Here is a 20,957-nt window from a genome sequence, read left to right as displayed (position 1 = left end):
CCCAGGCTGGACAGGGTGAGCGGCCAGCAAGGGGTGGGATGCAGGCGCAGGGGAGCTGGACCAGCAGAGAAACTGGCCACCACAGCCAACGCACACCCGGGTCCTCTGAAAATGGGGGGTTGGGGGCACTAAACTACGGAGGTCGGGGCGAGGGCCACGGGAAGATGCTAACCCCTGCTCCCCTACCCACCTTGCCCACATGGGGACGCCAGGCAGGGGGAGGATGTGGGCGCCACCCCCGGAACCAGGGGGAAGGGGTCACGTCCATACGGAACCTGGTGGCACAGGCTCCGGCCGCCCTCTGCACCCCCTTCCACATCCTCCCCCGAGGCAGGAGGCCGGGAAGCCCTTCCCTGCACAACCTGGCCAGTCCAAGGGGAGGGACCCAAAGATGCTGATATTGGGAGACCCCAGCCCCCCCTGGTCACCCCACAGCATAGCCTCAAGCGAAAAAGACCTGCCCTGTGTCCAGAGCTGCCACCAGCTTCAGAGTCCCAACCCACCATCACCCCCACCAAGTGTCACAGTCCCCACTCACAATCATTACTGCCAAGCTCCATAGCCCCCACTCATAATTATTAGTGTCAAGCATCTACTGTGGTCTGTGGAGACTGAAACAAATGGAAAATACAATGGGAAAGAAAAGACAAAGAAGCCAATTTCCAGAAGAGTTTAAAATACTCATTGATATCCTCAGAAATAAAAGACACGGCCTCGGGACTTCCCTGGCGGTCCAGTGGTTAAGACTCTGCACATCCACTGCAGGGGGTGTGGATTTGATCCCTGGCCAGGAACTAAGATCCCACATGCCGCACAGTGGGGGCCGAATAAATTAATTTTTGAAAAAAAGTTAAAAAAAAAAGACATGGCCTCATGAAACAAGAACAGAGTCTACAAAACAGAATATACAGAAGACAAAAAAGGGCAGACATTAAAAACACCCAGCAAAAAAAAAGCACTGATAGAAAGTCAAGGAATTCCCTCAGGAAACAGATAAAAAAGACAAGACAGGGAATTCCCTGATGGTCCAGCGGTTAGAACTCGGCGCTTCCACTGCCGGGGGCCCGGGTTCAATTCCTGGTCAGGGAACTAAGATCCTGTGGCAAAACAAAACAAAACAAAACAAAACAAGACAAAGCAGAAAAGAGGGAGGAAAAGATAAAGAAAGGGGATCATGGGATCTGAAAATCCACCTAAATGACAGGAGTTTGAAACAGAAGAGAGACTGGAAAGAAAGCCACCTATGAAGTAATTTAGGAAAATTTCCCAGAATCACTAGTTTCCAGGCCGAAAGGGCCCAAGGAATGTCAGGTGGCTAAAATCAGGCTCACACCAAGTACATAATAAAGAAACTTCAGAACACAAAGAGAGGATCTGAGGAGCTTCTTGAAGGGAGAAAGGCACATCACCTGCCCAGGGTCGGGAATCGGAAAACCAGCTGGCTTTCTGCCATAGCAGGGAATGAAGACCACAGGCGGGCCAGGCCCTCGAAGTTCTGAGGGAAAACCATCACCCAAGGAGATGTCGATACCCAGCCAAACTGTCAGCCCCTGTCCGCAGCAGAGATTTCTGGGAGAGCACCTCAAATTCCATGGTCAGCCTTTCCATTGAGGTGTTTTTCTCTTTTTTTGTTCCCTATTTTCAGACGTGGAAAGTCTCAGAAAATGTCATTGCCCTGCTCTTTTCTTGGAAGTCCCCAGAGGATGTGTCCCTCCAACACAAGGTCAGAGCAGGGCCTTTAAAGAGAAAGGGAGCGAATGCTCTATCACCCCACCATCCTCTTTGCTTCCCAGGAAGCGCCCAGATGCTGATGGCGCTGGAGTTGGTCCCACTGGATCCAGGGGCCCCTCTGCAAGCATTCTGCTACCTGTAAAGAAACTATCAACCCACTGGCTCAGGTATGAGCCCTGCGTCTTCCCTGGGAGGCAGGGCTGGGGCAAGATGTGAGAAAGTCATCATAACAGACCCTTCTAGGGGAAGAGGTCCAGCCTCATGCAATCAGGGTTTGAAATGAGCTAACGCCCGGAAAGCTCCCAGTACTGGAGCATCCCGATCATAAAGCAAGACCCCTCCCTCCTATTTCTCCGGCCCCTTCCCCTCCCACTCACCCGGACAGTGAAAGGCAGCTGGGCTGTTCTCTGTGTCTGATTCCCCAGCCTGTTACTCTATTCTCAATGCCTAAGGAATTATGCTTTACAAACCATAATAATCCCATGCAAAACTGAAATCACATAAAACGGTGTGCTTTGGGAAAGTGTGTGCTTTGGGAAAGAGACAAAATGAAAACCACGTTGAAAGCCAGACCTTCCTTTAACATCTCAGCTCAAAAGGAAAACTCGCCCAAATTCCAAGCCCAAACAGTGGGGAAAGGGGACTCCACTGACCACCCACCCCTCTCCCCGAGCAACCCTCCCCTCCCCCCCAACCCCGGCCTGTCCCCAGTGACCTTGAGGGCTCAGTCTGCGGGTCTCCCTGGGCGGGGCTTCAAACAAGATCCTCCGAAGGCACGGCCGGGGGCTCTTTGGGGAGCAAACACACAAAAACCTTCCACAGAGCCTAACAACTCCAGACTGACACCTGGGCCCCCCAGTGCCTGAGATGTAAGGAACGTGGAAGCCTGGGGAGTTGGGGGGACCCTCACCAGAGGAGAGCGAGGGCCCCCATCCCCTAGCAGCTGTTCACCCCCAGAGCCACACACACAGACAGAGCTCAGGACAGACTGCACGGTGGGCGCGCAGAGTCTGGGGAACAAAGGGCAGCAGATCCCCCCTCCCACCCCCGCTGTTCCCACTTTCTGGAGTCTCCTTCCGGGCCATCCCAACACACGATGCAGATGTCTTTTCCTCTCCAGAGAAGAGCCCCTCCAGTCACTGCTTACATGGTGCCTTCCCCAGAGATGCAGGGCGTAACCAGCCCCCGCACCCCTCTCGGGGGTGCACGGTGTTCCAGTGCCCAGATGGCCCATCCCGCACGTGGGCATTTAGGTTGTTTCTAGTCTCCTACTACCTGTTTAAGCACCCACATATATTAAGTTAATACAAACCTGGCTGCAGTGACCACTAACTTTGCTTCCCTCGGTTCCTGATGGACGTGACCTGCTTTTTCCTTTTCGTTCTACTTTCCTGACTGTTGAGTCCACAGTCTTCAAAACACCAATTCTGATAGAAAACCCCTCAACATCCTTACGGTTCTCCCCACCACAAGCTATGTGCACTCGGCTCAGGGTTCCCTCGGCCACTGGGCTGCAGGAGCCATCACAGAAGGGAGAGGAACTTCCACGGCTTCACTGACGACCAAAGTCACCCCCGACGCCAGGTACAGGAATGCCCCATCTCACGGAGGTGGAGAACTGGGGTCTGGGGCTGCAGCAGGAGCAGGAAGCCGGCAGCCCCAGGTCCCCCCAGATCCTCCGTGGAGGGTAAGACCCCTCCGCGCTGCCGGAAGCCGGGCGGGAAGGACCCTGGGGGCACTTTGCGAAGACTCACTGTGCAAACACTTACGACATGGGCGTTTCAGGAGGTATTCTCTGCCTCCATAAAATGTTTACCAGCCCCTACAAAAAGCTCGCTGGGGACCACTCCACGCAGCCTGGAACGCGAGCCTGCCTTTGCAGGCAACTGCCCTGCCCTCTTCCACCAGGGGCCAGTGGCTAGGGGTCTGGGGAACCTGCTGGAATCTGATTCCTAGGGGAATGCACACATTCTACGGTACATCTGTCGGGGGCAACCAGGCCCCCAGGATCCCCAGGTCGAGAAGCCCTGCTCCAGGCTGAGCAGGGCTGGTAGCTTCCTTGGAGTGCCCGTGTCACATCCCTGGCTCCTCTGCCCACCCCCCCACCCCTCCATCCCCAGGCCCCCTTCCCTCCCAGCAGGGCTCTGCCACACCCATCGCTCCCCCTCCCCTGCCCCCGTGCTCTGATCTGAGCCAAGGCACGTGGCACTGACGGCTGGTCACCCCAGCAAAGGTGGAAGTGTCACTGCTGGACCAACGACAATGCCAGGAACACCCTTGCTCCCCCTCGGGAACTGCACTCTACCCGGGGCCACTCGGCACACACAGGCAGCTGGGTACAGAGTACAAGGCCGGGAGGACCTGGAGCCTGGGGGGCTCATCTGCCATGCTTCCCCTGATTTAAACAGCACCAAGCTTTAGGAGACCACCTCTTCCTAAAAGGTTGAACAGACATTAGAGTTTGCTCATGTCAGATGGCAAAGCGGGACAGAGGAGGCACAGCAACCAGCCTGAAGACTATTAAACGGGGTTCACTGAGATCATCCCCAACAGCTTTGTGGCACCGACTCCCTGCCCTCGGGGCTCCTGCCTGCCCTGCTGTGTGCACCGGAGGAGGCCTCAGGATCGCAGACCCGATGTGGGGAGGCCGGGCCAGGCGCGGGCCTGTCTTCCAGCCCACGGCTCGCTTTGGCTGTGCCCCGAGTTGCAGACCCCCGAATGTTCACTGCCCGAGGCACCTCCACGAGGGGCTTCCTCGCACAGTGGAAACGTCCTACATCTATGTTGTCCCCGAGATCACCACCGGCCCACGTGGCTATGAACTAGCACTTGCTGGTGTGACTGAGGTACAGCACACGTAATTACTTCACTTTAACTAACTTATGGTTAAAGGGCTGTGCGGGCCGGTGGCTTCGTGCTGACAGCGCGGCCGGGCAGCCCCACATCCCTTCTACTGCCAGCCCCGCAGGCACTGCACCTAAAACCCAGACCCAAACCATCCCTTCCGTCCACCCCACTTTCTGCTCCTGGGTGTGGACTCACGCTCCTCCCCCACTGCTCCGCAGGGGGGAGGGCTCAACAGTGTCCCCCAATGCATGTCTGCCAGGGACCTCAGAATGAGACCTTATTTGGAAAGAGGGTCTCTGCAGACAAGTTGGCCGAGGTGAGGTCATGCTGGAGCAGGGTGGGTTCTAAATCCAGTGACCGAGGCCTTTGTAAGAAGAGGGCAAGCTGGACCCGGACATGGGGACAGGGTCACATGAAGATGGGCAGAGACTGGAGGGATGTGTCTACAAACCAGGGACACCAAGGATTACCGGCCACGCCAGAGGCTGGAAGGGGCAGGAAGGACCGTCCCCTGGAGCCTTCAGCCATGCCACACTTCCACGTCAGACTTCTGGCCTCCAGGGCAGGGCGGGGACGCCTTCCTGTTGCTTTCAGCACCCCTCCCCTGTTGATGGCATTTTGTGACCTGAATACACCAAGGTCTAGAACCACCCCGCCCCCTAAGAAGCCCCTGCTGGTTGACGCTGCCTGCCTGCCCGCCGTGCCCTTCGCGGTCTCCCTGGGTCGGAGCGCTCCTGGGCGTCCTGTCCCTCATCTGTGTCCTCCTCTGCACCTCGCCGACTTGTTCCCGTCTCCCAGCAACTTGCAGATGACCGGTGCTGAGCAGATGCTGATGTGGGAGCGACACGTGTGCTTCCTAGGGAACAATCCCGGGGCCGGGGGCGCTTCAGCCCACAAAGTGTTAAGCACCCAGAGACGGGGCAGAAACCACCCTCCCAGGAGCCTGCATCTGTCAGGACCAGAGCTGGCCCCCTGTTTCTGATGTAATTACCCGCACTGCAGCGGGGAACACGATAACAAACCAGTTCATTAGGAAATCCACTGGAAGCCCTTGGAAGTGCTTCATAAACAAAACCATTAGGCGCAGGGCTCCCGGGGCTCCCCCATCCTGGCTGGCGGAGCTGCTTCCCAGGGCTGGGCAAAGTCACAGGCCTTTGATCTGCAGGATGCTGCCCCCCTCCCCAAGGTCACTCTCTTTCTTCCTCCACATAAAGGAAGCCTCTTCCGTGGGGCACTGTGGCTGCAGCCCTGCAGCCTAGACAGTTCTCCCGCCTGCTGTGAAGGGCCCTCCCACCTCCCCCTCTGTGCGGAGGATGATGAACCCAGGCCCTAGGTGCCAGGCATTTCCCAAGGGTGCTCTGCCCGAGGGCCCCACCAGCCCCTCAGCCCTCTCCCTTCACCCACAGCCCCTCCTGCTGACCAGGACCCATGGAGTCCCTCTCCCTCTGTTCTCCAGGCTCCGAGGGGAGCCAGCCTGCCTGACCTCTGTAACAACCTCGTCATCCAAAGCCGCAAGGCGTTTTCCAGGCCAAGAAACAAACCCCATTCACAGGCAGGATAGCAGAAAAGCCCAGATTGAGACTGTGGACTCAACACATGTGGTGTAAGGAAAGTAGAACGAAAAGGGAAAAGCAGGTCACTGCCCTCTGGAGCGGACCCGCAGGTGGCATCCCCAGGCAACACGCGCTGGAGATTGTGGCAGGGCGAAGGTGACCCTCGAGGAACCTCGGCAGCCCAGGGCTCTCACCCAGGGGGAAGCCATTCCAGGGGACACTGGGCGATGTCTGGGGACACCTGTGGCTGTCACGCGAGGGGGTGGGGGGCTCCTGGCCTTGAGTGGGTGGGGCAGGGAGGCTGTTCCACACCCCGCAGCACCCAGGACGGCCCCCAGAGATGGTTCAGCCCCAGGGTCCACAGTGCCGAGGGGGAGAAACTCTGATGTGTGGATTTGAATCACAAGCTCCCAGTTCCACCAGGAAAAGCAGCAAAGCCATGCGACAAGGGGCAGCAGGCCCATCAGTGTGAGCGAGCCTGGCAGTGGCCAGCACCCTTCTCCCAGAGCTGTGTGGCCACGTGTCTGCCAGTGGGGACCCCACCAGGGAGGCGGCCGGGGGAAGCTGTACCGTGATGAGCGGGCAGCACCCCCTCCAGAGAGACTGAGGTGCGAGCACTCGCACTCTGTGCATTTCCAGGGCCCACCCTCTGGGCGGGAAGCCTGAACACAGTTGCCTGCCACCCAGGCAGACAACCCCAGGCGCGGGGACAGGAGGGGAAGTAGGAAGGAAGAGACAGGGGCTTTGGGCCGAGGGGGCTGGGATGCCTGCCCATCGCCCACCTGGGGAGAGCCGAGGTCGGCCACATGCTGAGCCACCGGCTCTCCAGAACCACGGCGGGCGCCAGCGCTCTGCGGATGCACTCAGAACCCGGAGAAGCCAGGGGAGCAGGGAAGACGCGACGGGCTGGTGTGTTCAGTTGCAGGGGAGGGGGAGGCCTGCAACTACGCTTGAGATTCTTTGCAAGCATTTCCCAAAGAGACAGACAGGAGGTTCATCAGCTGCAAAGTTGTATTGGAGTGGCTTGGGCCACGGGCAACTCCCACCAGCCCTCCCAGCCACAGCAGTGGGGAGCAGGGTGGCCTCTGAACCCCGGCCCGGGGGAAGTCCCTCCCCAAGGGGGCCCACCAAGCACTCAAGTCCTGTCCACGTCTGAGCTGGCAGGGGCCCCTCTCTCTGCTCCCAAGGCTGCTCCCCTAGACCTGTCCTCTAGGGTGTTTTCACTTGGGGGACACTGCCCCTAAGGGGGTGAAAACTCCTTCTTGGGGGCAGAAAAGCCTCACTGTCTTTGAACAGACATGTGGTGTATCCACGGTGTTAGAATCTCACAGAGGGGCAATGAGGAAGAAAGTGTAAAAGTGTTCTATGGGTGGGGGGGTGGGTGACAGTGAAAAAGAAGGCGGAAGAACGGCCTGCGACCCGCCCTCTAGACCAGGCTCTCATCCAGGACCTGCCCCAGGGGGCACCAGGCCACGACTGGGGAAGCGAAGGGGCTCCTGGCATTGGGAGGGGGTGGGCCCGGGGATGCCAATGCTCAGGCCGCACGAGGCTGCTGTGCCGTGGGGAGACCTTGCCTGAGACCCATCCCTCCAGATCCGGTGGCACCTGTTCTAGATGGTCCGAGTTTAAGCCAACACAAAACCGGGCCGGAAGGCAGAGCGATGGCACCGTGCTCTCCGCTCCGAGCCTCCCCGCTATGCGACTGTGTGCACCTGGGCTTGAAGCCGCTGCCAGGGACACAGTGACAGGAAGCTCTGGGGGAGGCTCCAGGGGAAGCACGTTTTATACGGCAATTGACTGCGAACCCCGCGCACCGGCCACCACCAGCGCCATAAATCAGGGAGCCAGCGAGGCGCAGCAGTGCGCAGGCTGGCACCGCGGAGGCAGGTGGGCCCAAGGAGCGTCCGGGCTGCAGCTCTGTTCCTGCCCTCCTCTGCCCGGCCCCCACCGTCACCCCACCTTCTGTCACCTCCCCCTGGGCTCCAAGTTAATCGCCCAGAGCAGGCGGCAGCATTACTGAACAGAAGGCACGCGTTCTGGAGCAGCGGAAACAGTTTAGTTCACATTTCACAGCAGTGAAGTTCAAGGTGGCCCAGGTGGAGCGGGGGGGGCGAGTTTCAGGAAAGGCCCCCCGCCCTGGATGCGGGAGTGGGGGGACGTGGGGGCTGCCCCTGGAAGCGGTGCATCTGGGGACGGGCCTCCCCGCCTTCCACGTTCAGCAGAAGCCATGGGGGCGCAGACTTTCCCGGAGGCTGAGGGCTGGCAGGCGGTGGCCCAGACAGCTGGCGGAAAACCAGCTAAGTGTGCCGGGCTTCCGGCCATTCAAGCCAGCTTCTAAATCTCTCTTGCTCCGTTTAATCCGAAGTCTTCTCCTGTACCCTGTGGGGTGGCCAGGACACCAGTGCGCCCTCAGTGGAGGAAAGAGGCCCTTGTCAGGCTTCACCCGGCGCCACCCAACCAGGGGAGCTGGGAGGGACTCGTGAGCTAATCCAACATGGCATGCGGTCTTACAGGACTCATTTGAGCTCAGACCTAAAAAGGCTGATGTGTGCACACTTTATTTTCTCCAGTGAAGCTGGAGCATCCCTCTGATCTCTCTGGCTAGTAATCCCACTACAAAGCTTGCCCGGCTGAGCACGTGCCCGGGGAATTCTGTTCTTGGAAACGGAGGCACAGGCCTCTGGAGGTGGCCCCTGCAGCCACAGCCGAGCCCCGGACACCCGCCTGGGGGAGGCCGCAAGCCTGCGAGACACGTGCGGATAGAGAGAGCATCTCCCAGAACCCCTGGCGGATTCATTTGACCTCTCTCTGGTCCTTGCAAGGTCACGAGGCCCAGAGTCAGAGCTTGATGCAGGCAAGAGCATCAGTAAAGCTGGAGAGAGACAGAGCGGGGTGGGGGAGCCCAGGGAGCGGGGATAGAGGGAGGGGACCGCTCAAAACAAAAGCAGCAGCATGTGACCAGAGGCAGGCGTGAGGATGCACATGGCCGGTCGGGGACTTGCCCACTGCCGGCTCTGATCTCAGGCCCTGTAGAGTCCTTGTTTTTAAGGTATCCCCAATTCTACCCCACAGACCTAATATTGACCAACATTTGGGCAAATCCCCCACCACACACACACACAATGGGATTATACATTCATGATCGAAAACCTAGCTTTTCCACCCAAAATGCCGTGCCCATCTTTCCACACCAATAAATAGTGAAACCATTTTTGTGGCTGCGTAATATTACACGGTTCACCCAGACCCCCAGCCATGGGTATAAATTTTCCACTGTGAAAATCAACGATGCGACGACTGTCCCCGTATGAGGAAGGCCTGAGGACCGGCAGAGAGAGACTCACGTGTCCCACTGACGGCAGACACCCTCCGGGAGCTGCCCCCACGGGTCCCCCCAGTGGCCCACAAAGGGGCCTCCCGGTTCCAAAACCCCTTTCCCAATGCTGTCTCCTGCTTCACAGGCTCCCTAGTGTTTGTGGACCAAGGAAGGGAGGTCTGCTTGGTGAGCATGGCATCCCCCGTGCACCCCGTGGACCCACCCACACCCTGTGCGCTGATAATCTGGTAATCCAGGCGGTAGGATTTCTTTAACAGCTTCACTGAGCTATAATTCGCATGCCCTACACTCCACCTCCACTCACAGAGCTGTGCATCCATTGCCACAATCCATTTTCGAACCTTTTCATCACCCCAAAAAGAAACCCTGTACCACTTAGCAGTCCTCCCCAGTGCCTGGCAACCACTAACCCACTGTCTCTGTGGATCTGCCGGTTGTGGACAATTCCCGTCGATGGAATCACACACTACGTGGCCTTCTGTGTCTGCTTCTCTCACTGAGCATCATGTGTTCGAGGTCCATCCACGGGGCAGCACCGTTCCGGACCAAGGGGGTGGGAATGGAAGGCCAAGTCGTGTGTGTTCTTCTTCCCACATCTCCGAAACTGGAGGATGAAGCCAGCAGGGAGTCCCCGCCCCCTCCTAGAGTCTGTAAAAGCCTCCATCTGCCATCCTGTCCCTATAGCTACCGCCTCCTCCTCTGAGGCCCAGAGCAGCTCTGCAGCCTCGCCCCTCGCCCTCCCCCCACAGACTCGGGCGGTCTCTGCCTGCCCAGGCCCCATGGGCTTGGGTTCTAATTCCTTCCACCGACCTCCACTCCGCATGGAGGCCCAGCCCCAGCTCCACTACCAGCTCCGCCATGTGTCCAGAAGCCCAGGAAGCAAGGGGCTCATCCACGTGCCATGGGGCTAGGGCCATGCGGTCCAGAACCCTTGGCGGGAGTCCAGGAGGAAGAAACGGGCAGCCCTGCCATCAGGGTGCGCTTTCCCAGGAGCTGCTGGGCGCTGGTTTGGGCGTGAGTGTGGATGCCGCCCAGCCCCGAGGATGCTCAGGGTCCACTCGGGACACGGCGCCCCTCCTACCCACGGGGGCAGGGGCCCAGCTCCCTTAAACCCCGAACGACCCCAGGATTGGGGGCCTCTCTGCCCACGGGCTTGGTAGAGAACTTCAGATTCCTCGGGGGCAGTGACCTCTCCAACATCTAGTTCCTAAAAGAGGACCAGTTCCTATAGAGCAGATACATCGACGCCCTGCAGAGTCCTGGTTCCCACAGCCCTGCTGTCGGCCCAGCCCCCCAACCCCTGCCCCGGAGAAGAGAGGCACATGGAGGTAACGTACCCACAGCCCCAGAGGTCCATCCCTCGCTCCCTGTTAAGCGCGGTTTCGCGGCTCTGGCAATAGCTAGCATCTGTCGTGCTTAAGGGACTCCAAACCCCGAGGCTGTGGACCACGGCCACGAAAACTGCCTTTCAGTAGGAAAAGGTGGCGGGCAGATGCGAGGTCTCGCACACATGCCCGAGGGAGAGGAACTAAACTGAGCTGACGAAGCCTCACTACCAGAGTCCACCAGAGTCCAAAAAGTACAGCCGTACTAACCAACCACCCTTTGCGCCGAAGAGAGAAAGGTCAGCCAGGGCCCTCAGCCGGGGCTGATCCTGTCCCCAGGAGGCACATGGCAATGCCTGGGGATGTCTGTGGCTGTCACACTGGGCATTGAGGGGGTGGGGCCAGGGAGTCTGCTCCACACCCCACAGCGCCCAGGACGGCCCCCCAGAGGGTGACCTGGTCCCAAGTGTCACAGCGCCGCAGGGGGTGGGAGTGAGGGTGGGGAGGGGGCCCTGGATTGGGCTGGGCCAGAGCCCGAGGGGCCAGGGCCATTTGCACCCAGAGCTCTGCTGGATCCTTATCCATTTCACCCCCTTTATAGGCGGGGATAGTCGCTGGCCAAGAGGAAGTCAGGGCCGCTCCCCCTGGCGCCGAGGCAGGGACACGGCGGGCGCCCCCTACTGCAGGTTGCGTCAGGCAGGGAGCAGGTGGCCACGAGGCTTTCCTCCCATGCACAGAGGACTGATGAGGGTTAGCGTCAGCGACGGGGAAGGAAGACCATCCCGGAGAAGAAACTCTCCCTCAACTTGACAGTGAACACAGAGCGCAGACTGCAAGTGGGACGAGCGTGCTGTGCTCAGCGGAGAGGGCGGGAGAGGGCAGCCGTCTGCAGCCTCTGTCGGGTAGACGGGGACCAGAGGTGCTCCCTCCAAGGGGCTCTGGCAAGAGGCCACAAGCCTATTTTCTCCAGAGTTTTAGAGCCAGGAGGATGCTGGGCGACCCTGTGGCCTGCAGGGCAGACCTGGGCCCGAGGGCTGGGCACCCTGCCCGCAGTGGGGAAGTTGGGTGGGCTCTGCAGGGGGCCGGCAGTGGCACATCGGCATTTGGCCTGGCCTGCCGGGCACCAAAGCCACCAGCGCCCTCACTGGACCCTCCGGAACCTCCAGAGACAGTGGCTGGGAGCCAACCTGCTGGGGGGAACAGCCCCTCAGATGCCGGAGACTCTGTGGGCTGCAAAGAAAAGAGCAAAGGAGGTGACCTTCAGCCCTGACGAGCTGGAGCCAGAGCGCCCGCACCCTCGATTCTCTAGACCAGGGACTGCAAACTTCCTAGTAAGGACCAAACGGCAAATATTTTCCACTTTGCAGGCCAGACGGTCCTGTTACAACTACTCAATTCCACCGCTGTAGGCAAGGAGCCCTGCAGGGCACGTCAACGAATGGGCGCATCTGTGCCAATAAAACTACTTATCAACGTGAAATGTGAGTTTCATCTAGTTTTCAATTGTCACACACTCTTCCTTTGATTTTTTTCTCCCCCAGCTCTTTAAAAATCTAAAAATCATTGTTTGCAGACCATACAAAAATAGCCGACCTGCCAGGTTTGGCCCGTGGGCCCCTGCTTGCCGACCCTGCTCTAGAAGAAAGAACAGGAACACCTGAAATTCACACAGGCTGGCGAGCGTGAGAGCTTAGCCTTTAATGCGTCAGCAGAGGGAGAGTGACAGAAACAGACGCTGCGGGGAGTGAGGGGCTCGCTGGGTGCCAGAAGAGGTAACGAACCAACAAGTACAGAAGTCTCTAGAATCTGGGAAGTGGACGTTCTCCCCCTTGGCTGCATTCTGAGGAATGTGCTGGAAGGGGATGCAGACGGGACGGGGGCACTCAGGCTGCAGGGAGAGGCCCCTGCTCAGCGGGAAGGGGCCCTGGGTCCCCCCGTGCCCCACCCCACCCCCCTCCCTTAAGTCCACAGGCCCAGCACCCCGGGACCCGAACAGTCCCCTGCCGTCAATGCCCTCAGCTTGTCACTTGCGAGGCCAGGCGCCCAGGCGGCCTCTCCAGCCCGGACTCGTTACGGGGGCAATGGAGCTTGGAGGTCGGGACCTGCTGTCCCGTTCCACCACCGAAAGGCCTGGAGGCTGACATCAGGTGGCAACCGACGGGTGGCCCTTGGCCAGTGGCCACTCCTGGCAGAAGCCGCCGGGCACCCCAGAACCCGGGCCGGCTCAGAGCAACGCTCATCACTTGTTCAGTAATTTCACGCTCCGCCGCCTGGCGATGTGAGCGTGGAGCCCCATCTAAGGCTGCGCTTCCCAAGTGCCACTTGTTTGTGAACACATGGCTGAACCCAAAATTGCTTTTAATATCCGGGAAACCCCCGCCGGCCCCGCAGCAGGGTCGGCTCCAGCAGCACCTCTGGGACCAGCCCTGGGCCACGCTGATAACTCAATCGCAGCCGCGGCTGGGTGGTCCCTGCGCACACAAAACTCCCTGCAAATATACCCCGGGAGGTGTAATTACCCCTGTGGATCTAAATGGACAATCCTGACGCCCCCGTCCCTCCTCTTGCAGCGAAGCCAGAGGCTCTGCCAAAGACAATCCCCCCACAGTTTCCTGAATTAAGTATAAAAAACCCAGCACTTTAAATCCCGGGGCGCCTCTCCAGTCTTCCTGGCTACAAAGCCCATTTCCTTTTCTCAACTGCACTGACACAGGGAAGTCACAGAAACAGATCATTAGAAAGACAGAGACGAGCCAGCCCGTCTAGACCGCGCTGCCCAGCGGAGATGTGACACAAAGCCACCTGTGAAGCTTAATTTTCTTCATCTTAATTTTTCACCCCATTCAAACGTGGAAAGAAGCAGGTGACATTTGCTTTAAGGATGGATCTTGTTTAACCCCACCTGTTCAAAAGCATCAGTCTGTAACCCCCCTGAACACCCCTGGTGTGGGGTTTCCTGCTCTTTGCCACGTGCCCTGCCGTGGGCTCGCAGTGTTGCACGCCACCGGCTCCCCTCCACTCCATCGGGCCACGGCTCCAGGCTGTGACACCCGATCGTCACGGCCTAGACCCTCTTTTGCAAGGGTCCAAGGTCTGGGAAACGCTGAACGAATCAGGATCCAGGCTCCAAGTCCTCCGGGTCCACACTGCCCCCACTTCCGGGCCTGGGAGAAACCCACCATCTGTCCCAACCCTGGGTCCTGACTCATGACGGCTGAGAAATTCCGCGTTGGAACCCCAGGGCTCTGGCTTGGGAGGCTGTTAAGAAGCCCAGCAGCAGAGGCCTCTCCTGTCCCATGACCCAAGTACCAGAGTGCATGCTTGTGAACAGCCGGGCCCCCTTTTGCAGTGGAGAGAAGGTTAAAGGGACTGAAACCTGAGAGCTGGGGCCGCTTGGTCTGAGCCTAGCTCAGAGCTGGGCAGAGCTCACCGGCTTCCTCCGCGGCACCCGTGGTACCAGTCCTGGGTAGAAGGCCCCTGGTCCCGGCAGCCAAGGAAGGGCTGGGCCTGCTGCCTGCCCGACAGCCCTCCTAGCATCTTCTCCCTCCCAGGGCCCTGCCCAGTGCTCAGCCGCTCCCTGGACTCGCCACTACGGGGCCTCATGCCCCCAAAGCTGCCCATCAAAACCACAGACAGGGGCTTCCCTGGTGGCGCAGTGGTTGAGAGTCCGCCTGCTGATGCAGGGGACACTGGTTCGTGCCCCGGTCCGGGAAGATCCCACATGCCACAGAGCGGCTGGGCGCGTGAGCCATGGCCCCTGAGCCTGCGCGTCTGGAGCCTGTGCTCCGCAACGGGAGGGGCCACAACAGTGAGAGGCCCGCATACCGCAAAAAAAAAAAAAAAAAACCACAGACAGGTGAGTGCAGGAGAAAAGGAACCTGAGAACAAGCGCTTGGCTCAGATGTCAAATCTGTTGACCAATAATCGGCCCTCTGGGACCAGAACGGCAAATTACTGAGGAAAATCAAAGGAGTGTTCCGGCCTTTTAGTGACCTCTGAATGTGGATGGCGAGGCAGCAAGAAGCCCTCAGGCTCGAGCGCAGGGTCTGCTCTACCAGGGTTCTGCACCCTCTCTCTCTCTCTCTCTCTCCCGCTGTCTTTCTTGCACCCCACAGCAGAAAAGCCCAGATGGGGAAGCTGGAGGGGGGCAAAGGCGCTGGGGCCCAAGGAGACCCCACGCCCGGCCAGGTGGCCTCCAAGGGGTCAACTAACAAGGAACAAATCTTCCCTGATCCGCAGACGATGGGGAACACACCTGGGGTCTGCCAGGAGGAGGGGAGACCCGACCCCAGGCCTGCCCAGACCCCCTTCCCCTGCCTCCAGGTGAGGAACATTCTGGGGACAAGTTTGCTGAGGATCCAGAAACAGACCCTGATGGAGAATCCGAGCCTCCGGTTGAATATAAACGGCTGCCGCCCAGGCCCTGGGCTGGGTGAGCACGTGGGGGCCAGCCCCGTTTAGACCCTTCCCCAGGGTCTGCGGGCACTCACCTGAGTGGCCACCTTGCCGTAATCAATCCACCGCAGGGTGGCAAAGTTGGTAGATTCCGCACAGTTGAATCCGTGGTTGAATCCGGCGTGGTAGCCGTAGGGGAACGTGATCATGAACTCCCCAGCTTCCTGCGTGATCTGAGGGGCAAGAGGCCAACAGGTGAGGGGCGAGGCCTGACCAGAAGCAACGCCCAACACAGGGCATCATGGGCTGATGGCAAAGCCACAAGAAGCCACCGAGGAGCACAGCAGGGGAACGTGGGCTTGAGGATGTCCCACCGAGTGCCAGGGAGCCTAACTTTAGGAGCCAAAGGAGTCGGCCAAGTGACAGGCTGTGGCCTGGTTCTCACATGGCTTGGAAAGTAGGTGAGGCGAGTGGCCAGGGCGGCAGCTGGGCTCCCAGCCCCGCCGCTCACTGAGACCCCGCCAGGCCCCGAGGGGACAGACAGTCTGCACTCTCCAGACAGGCGAGCAGCAATGCTAGGATTCTAGGTACTTCTCGTTTGGCGGCGGGGGGCGGGTCCTCCTGCTTTGCGGGTAGGTGGCCTGTTGAGCCTCCATCCACTGTGAGATGTTCCCACACGGCTCCAGGGCTGGCGAGGAGGGCCGGTCGGCACTGGCGGAGCTCAGAGCCCTTGGAGCCTTTGGAGCCCGTGGAGCCCAGGGTGGGTTCGAGTCAGCAGCACAGCGCCCGGCCCTCGTGTGAGGAAGGAGCAGGCCCACCTCCAAAACGTCCCCAGAAGCTGGCCTAAGCGGCCCCGCCACCGCGAGCAGGGAATCTGTCCACTACATCCCAAGACATGGGTCCCTCCAAGTGAGGGCAAAGAGACCAAAGTGACACGTCAGTGGGCCGGGAGGACTCGTGTCAAGGTCACGACACTGCAGGACGAGCGCGTGTTTCCAGGCCTATTCAAAATGGTCTGGACGGCCAGACTCTGGTCCGGCCTCTGCGACAGAGACCCCAAACCAAGAAGTTGGGCATGAGGGACCAGGGTGGGGGACCCACAGTGACGCCAGACAGAGGCTTCCAGAGGTGCCAGCCCGAGGCCTGGAGAAGGAGGCTGCAGCCTCCTCCCCGGGCCCCTCCCCACTCTGCACTGACTACCCCTGGCCATCAGCAAGCGCTCCAACAGACCAGTGTTCCGGAAGACGGATGACAAATAGCAGCGGCCACCATCCCTACTCGCCGTGTCCCGGGATGTGAGGCGGGGCTGTTGGACTAGAGGCTATGACACAGGAGTGACCCTCTGGGGTCAGGAGGGCCAGTCTTCTCCTAGGCTGAGCATGTGGTGCACATCAGGCTGTCTGGAGTTCTGAGGACGGGGCCCCAAACGCACCCGCCCCCCCGCCCCCTGATAACGTTTCTCTCTAGGGTTTCACAGACACGGACCGCACCGCCCATGCTCTGCGTCTGGCCTCTTCCGCTCGGCACATCCTCGGGGTTTATCCGTCCCACTGGGCACACCAGTCGTCTGCTCCTTTTCGTTCCTAAAGGGGTCTCCTGCTATGAGGATGTGTTGCTACGTGCTCATCTAGCCTCCTGTTCACAGGCCTGTGGCTGTTCCTGGTCTGAGGCTCTGTGAGCAGAGCTGGGGGCACCTGTGGATTCATCTTCTCCCGGCGGTTGCTTGCATTTCTCTGGAGTAAACAGACTCCGGAAGGGGCACCGTGGGGCCCCAAGAAACTGCCCAGCGGCTCTTCGCAGTGGCCGCCCGTTTGCACCCACGTGGTGGGAAGGGCGAGTTCCCCCTGCCCCCTCGGCGGCATATGGGGTATGGGGTATTCGCACACAGCGGCCCTGCGGGGTGGGCGTGATGCTCCGGCTCCCTCCCTGAGGTCTGTGGATGCCGCCCACCGCGTCCTGCCGGCGCCTGCGCACGCCTCCTTCTGCAAAGTGTGTCTGCTCAAGCCTTCTGCCCCACTTAGAGGCTCTTCAGCACTCTGTCACTGATTTGTAGTTTTCAGGGCCTGCTAATAACCCCAGAGAGAGGAGCAGAAATCGCTGGATTCATCTAAGTAACCAACGAGGAGTCAAACCCTGGCAGGGGAGGGTGGGTGGCGGGAGGTAGCGACCGGGGGTGGGGGGGGTGGAGGTGGGGAGACTTCCAGAAGCCAACCACAGAGTCAGAAATCAATCAAAACTGACGTAGCCTGGAGAAAAGCCAGTCCTTAAGAACACGGAGATATTTTTCTTTTCAAATAATGAATTGTACCCATCAAGGGAAGTCAGTGTGCATTAAGTTATATTTTTAAATTCCTGTCCAAGTGACAGCCAGCCGCGTGCGGGGATAAAGCGACGGCAGCAGACGTGGGAGGAGGGGACATGTAGTGTCCCCAGGGCCCAGCGGCCAGCATCCTCGTTCTCAGGAAGGGTCCCCTGGGCCAGCTTCTGCTGCAGGACTCGGAGCCTCGTCAAATGAGATAAATAAAATTCGGGTTTGGGGATGTGCTTTTAAATGCAATTACTGATGTTCTTATCCTACTTGAGCTGATTCTGTAAAGCGCTATCTCGCTTTCCAGAACGGCTTCGTGCGTGCACTGGCCTGCGTGAGCCTCAGGGACGCAGCAGGGTCCCCGTCACGGAGCTGGAGCCCCCGTGGGGAGAGGCACACTGAGGGCCTGGTCCCCCGCCCGATCCCGCCCATACATCAAGGCCCAGAACAGAAGATGTGCTCACTTAGAGCAACAAGAAGATTACGTCCCTGTCAGAAAATCTACATCCTGGTGGCTCCATTTCAAACCCACGGTGTCTGTCCTCCGTGTCACCACCGTCAACGTTATCCCGACAATAAATTAGAGGGCGCTTGGGATGACGGATAGGCCGTGACGCAAAGCAGTCAGTAGTGGAGGCAGCGCCAGCCCCAGACGCCAGTCACCAAGGAAGCCCGGCAGTCGGCTGCCTGTGCGAGCTCTCCAAGAATAAATGAGGAAGTCCGTGGCAGATCACAGAAAGACACACTTTTAATTATTAAAAAGCTCTGCTATCGATCTGCTTTTTCTTCTAGAAGTAAATACCATTACAAAGATTTATAAGCGGAGTGCGGGGCGTCACTCTGAAGGCCGCCAGGAATTCAGACGAGGGGCTCCATGTGTAGCCTGATGCCACAGGGCCTGGAGCCTGGTCCTGAGGCCGGCGGCCCACAGAGGGCTCCCTGCTGCTAGACAAGGGCCTTGGGACGAAGCTCTGCCTGGACCCCGTGGACAGCCGCTGTGGCTGCGGAGCCCGGCCTCTCTCCAGTCACCAGCAGCCCCTCCGGGCCAGGAGGCTGCCGCTGCCGCCTTTGGGTCACGCTCAGGCATTTCGTATACAGGCTGCAGGGCCACACGGGCACTGACCCAGGAGAACAAGGGTGCCCGCCAGCTGACTCCCGCGACCAGCATCCCTCTCCAGGGAGCACGACTCTGGAGAAGGTCCGCGGCAAAGGGACAGGAGAGCAAGCACCTCTCACTCCCGTGAGCAACGCCGCGACCTGTCTGCGAGGTTCCCGGCAAAGAATGACGTTCCAACCAGAAGACAGGGGCGGGGGCGGTGGGTGGGAAGAGGGAAGCATGAAAAGCTGCGTTTCTCAGAGCGAAATATCCCGCTACCTAATAAGCATGAGCAGCAGCTGCGGCCCCGACAGAAAGGCGGATCCCCGATCTGTGTGCTGATGCTGCAGGCGGTTTGACTGAAACGTCAGAACCATTTCTGACCTGCTGACGCCCTTGGCCAGAGAGAGGCATGAAGGTCCGCCCCCAGAACTCGCTCCTGCACCTGACGAAGCACTCTTCGGGGAAACCTGCAGAAGCCGGGTTCCCGGACAGTCCCCTCTGCCCCCTGCCCTCAGCGCCACGGCCCACACACCTGTCCGGTAAGTTCCGGCCGGGCACAGGCCTCTCGCCTGGACCCACGCAGGGACCGGGGCGCAGACTCTCCCGTCCAGGAGGGCTGTCTGCGGGGAAGGACTGGCCTGGAGTGACGACAGCTGGGCCCACTCCCGGGGCAGAGGCGGCCTGGCCCCGGTGCTCAGCCCCCACGCGCCTGCCCTCCGCAGGCAGTGGGGTCCCTGCCAACCCGGCTCCTAGCGCGGCCTCACCCCTCACAGCCCTACGCGGACCAGTGGAGCAGCCTCTGGAGCAGGAAACTGCATGAGTTCACGGCCTTCACACTGCGAGGGAGCCAGGCGTCTCATTTCTAAACAGGTATTTGCTCACTCAAAGGCGTCTGCCTGGGCACGGGTGGGCGGGAAGGGACTCCCACGGGGAGCGCCGGCTCCTCAGCGCTTCCTGCCAGGTCAGCAGGAGCTGCCCCGACCGTCCACTCCCCAGCCCAGCCTGCAGGACCTGCCGACATTTGGGTTTGGGCTGGAAGGAAAGTCAAGGCCCCTCCTGACTGCCCCTCTTCCATCCTCACTCCCCACCCTGGAAGAGCTGGAGGCTGATGGCCCGGCCCTGGCTTGCCATCGTCCTAGAACCTTCTCCAGGGTTAAGACGCCAGTTTCCTGGGGCACTCGTGGTCACCAGGGCACAGGCCCCAGAAGCCCCTCCACGAGCAGGTGGTCTGTGCCCAGCCCCTACGTACCCGGCTGAACGGGATCCCATACTTCTTGAGGATGATGGGCGAGATGAGGGTCATCTTGTGCCGAAGGAAAGCGTCACAGCCCTGGGAGCTCCCGGGGAAGAAGCCTAGAGCAGAGAAGACCAGCATCAGCCTGGCAGGACAGGGCGGGGCCTGCCCGGCGGGATGGGGCGGCGGGGCAGCCGGGACGCCTCTCTCCGGGCAGCCCTTTCCTCCGAGGCCCCGAGGGAACGAAACACACAGGGGACTGCGGGACGGGGTCCTGGGTGACAAGGCGCGCACCCACAGCACACACCCGCGGTCGCAGACAGGGTGCGGCTGCCTAGAGACCGCCGCCCACCCCAAGCTCCCCCAAGACAAAAGCTGCTACGTTGCTTCCACACGGTCACTCGGCCATGTGAGAGCGCAGCCCGGAGACAGGACAGGGGAGCTGCTGCTCTTGACCAGACACACGGTGACCATGAGGAGTGAGTGGGGTCCCCCGCCGCCCCCCAACACTGACGAGTCCGCAACAAAGAGGGGGGCTGCCTGAGTGGCGCAGGCTCTCCACCCACGTGGTCCTACCGCCACCAGGCAGGTGAGGACACGGAGGCCCGGGAGACAACCCGCCCACCCTCAGCCCCAGACACACGGGGCCAACGCAGGCCGCGCCCACAGCCCCTATGCTCTCTGCCCCACGATGCACCACGTAACTAATTTAAAACAGGGATAGCCTCTGCAAGCCTACAGAAAGCCCATCAGCTCTACCTGCCCAGAAACCGTGCTTCACTAACACAGTTCAGGGACGTTCCCAAATCACCTGTTGGCTGAAACTCAAGTCAATGACACGTGTGTCTTGTGGTTAAGGAAAAGCCTGTCCCAGGTTCTGCCCATGGCGGCCAGGCGCCTCCGCTCAAACCCGCACGGAGAGCGGGCACAGGACGGCTGCCACACGGCTCCTCGAGGTGTGGGATGAGTCCCCACGGCAGTGGCACCAGCACGCGCTCCCGAGCGGCCACCTCCCTCTGGGACTGATCCCCAGACGCAGGCAGCCCCAGGACCCTTCTGGAAGCCGATCCAGACCGGGCCCAGCCTCCAGGCCAGCGCGCACCCTCGAGGGGCTGCTGGTTAAAGAGG

The 20,957-nt window shown here is 60.0% G+C and overlaps 1 protein-coding gene across 1 annotated transcript in view; it reads right to left on the bottom strand.

Annotated features, from left to right (window-relative positions):
* Nucleotides 1-20,957, bottom strand: part of KDM4B (lysine demethylase 4B) — a 141,194-nt gene that overhangs the window by 39,588 nt on the left and 80,649 nt on the right. The window contains 2 exon segments of the mRNA XM_082621824.1: nt 15,284-15,421; nt 19,845-19,948. Coding sequence (XP_082477950.1) covers nt 15,284-15,421; nt 19,845-19,948 — 242 coding nt within the window.

This window comes from Mesoplodon mirus (genome assembly GCF_964341445.2).
Source record: "Mesoplodon mirus genome assembly, chromosome: 5".
NCBI lineage: Eukaryota > Metazoa > Chordata > Mammalia > Artiodactyla > Ziphiidae > Mesoplodon > Mesoplodon mirus.
Note: the sequence above shows the minus strand (reverse complement) of the source record. Positions and strands in the feature narration are given on the sequence as shown.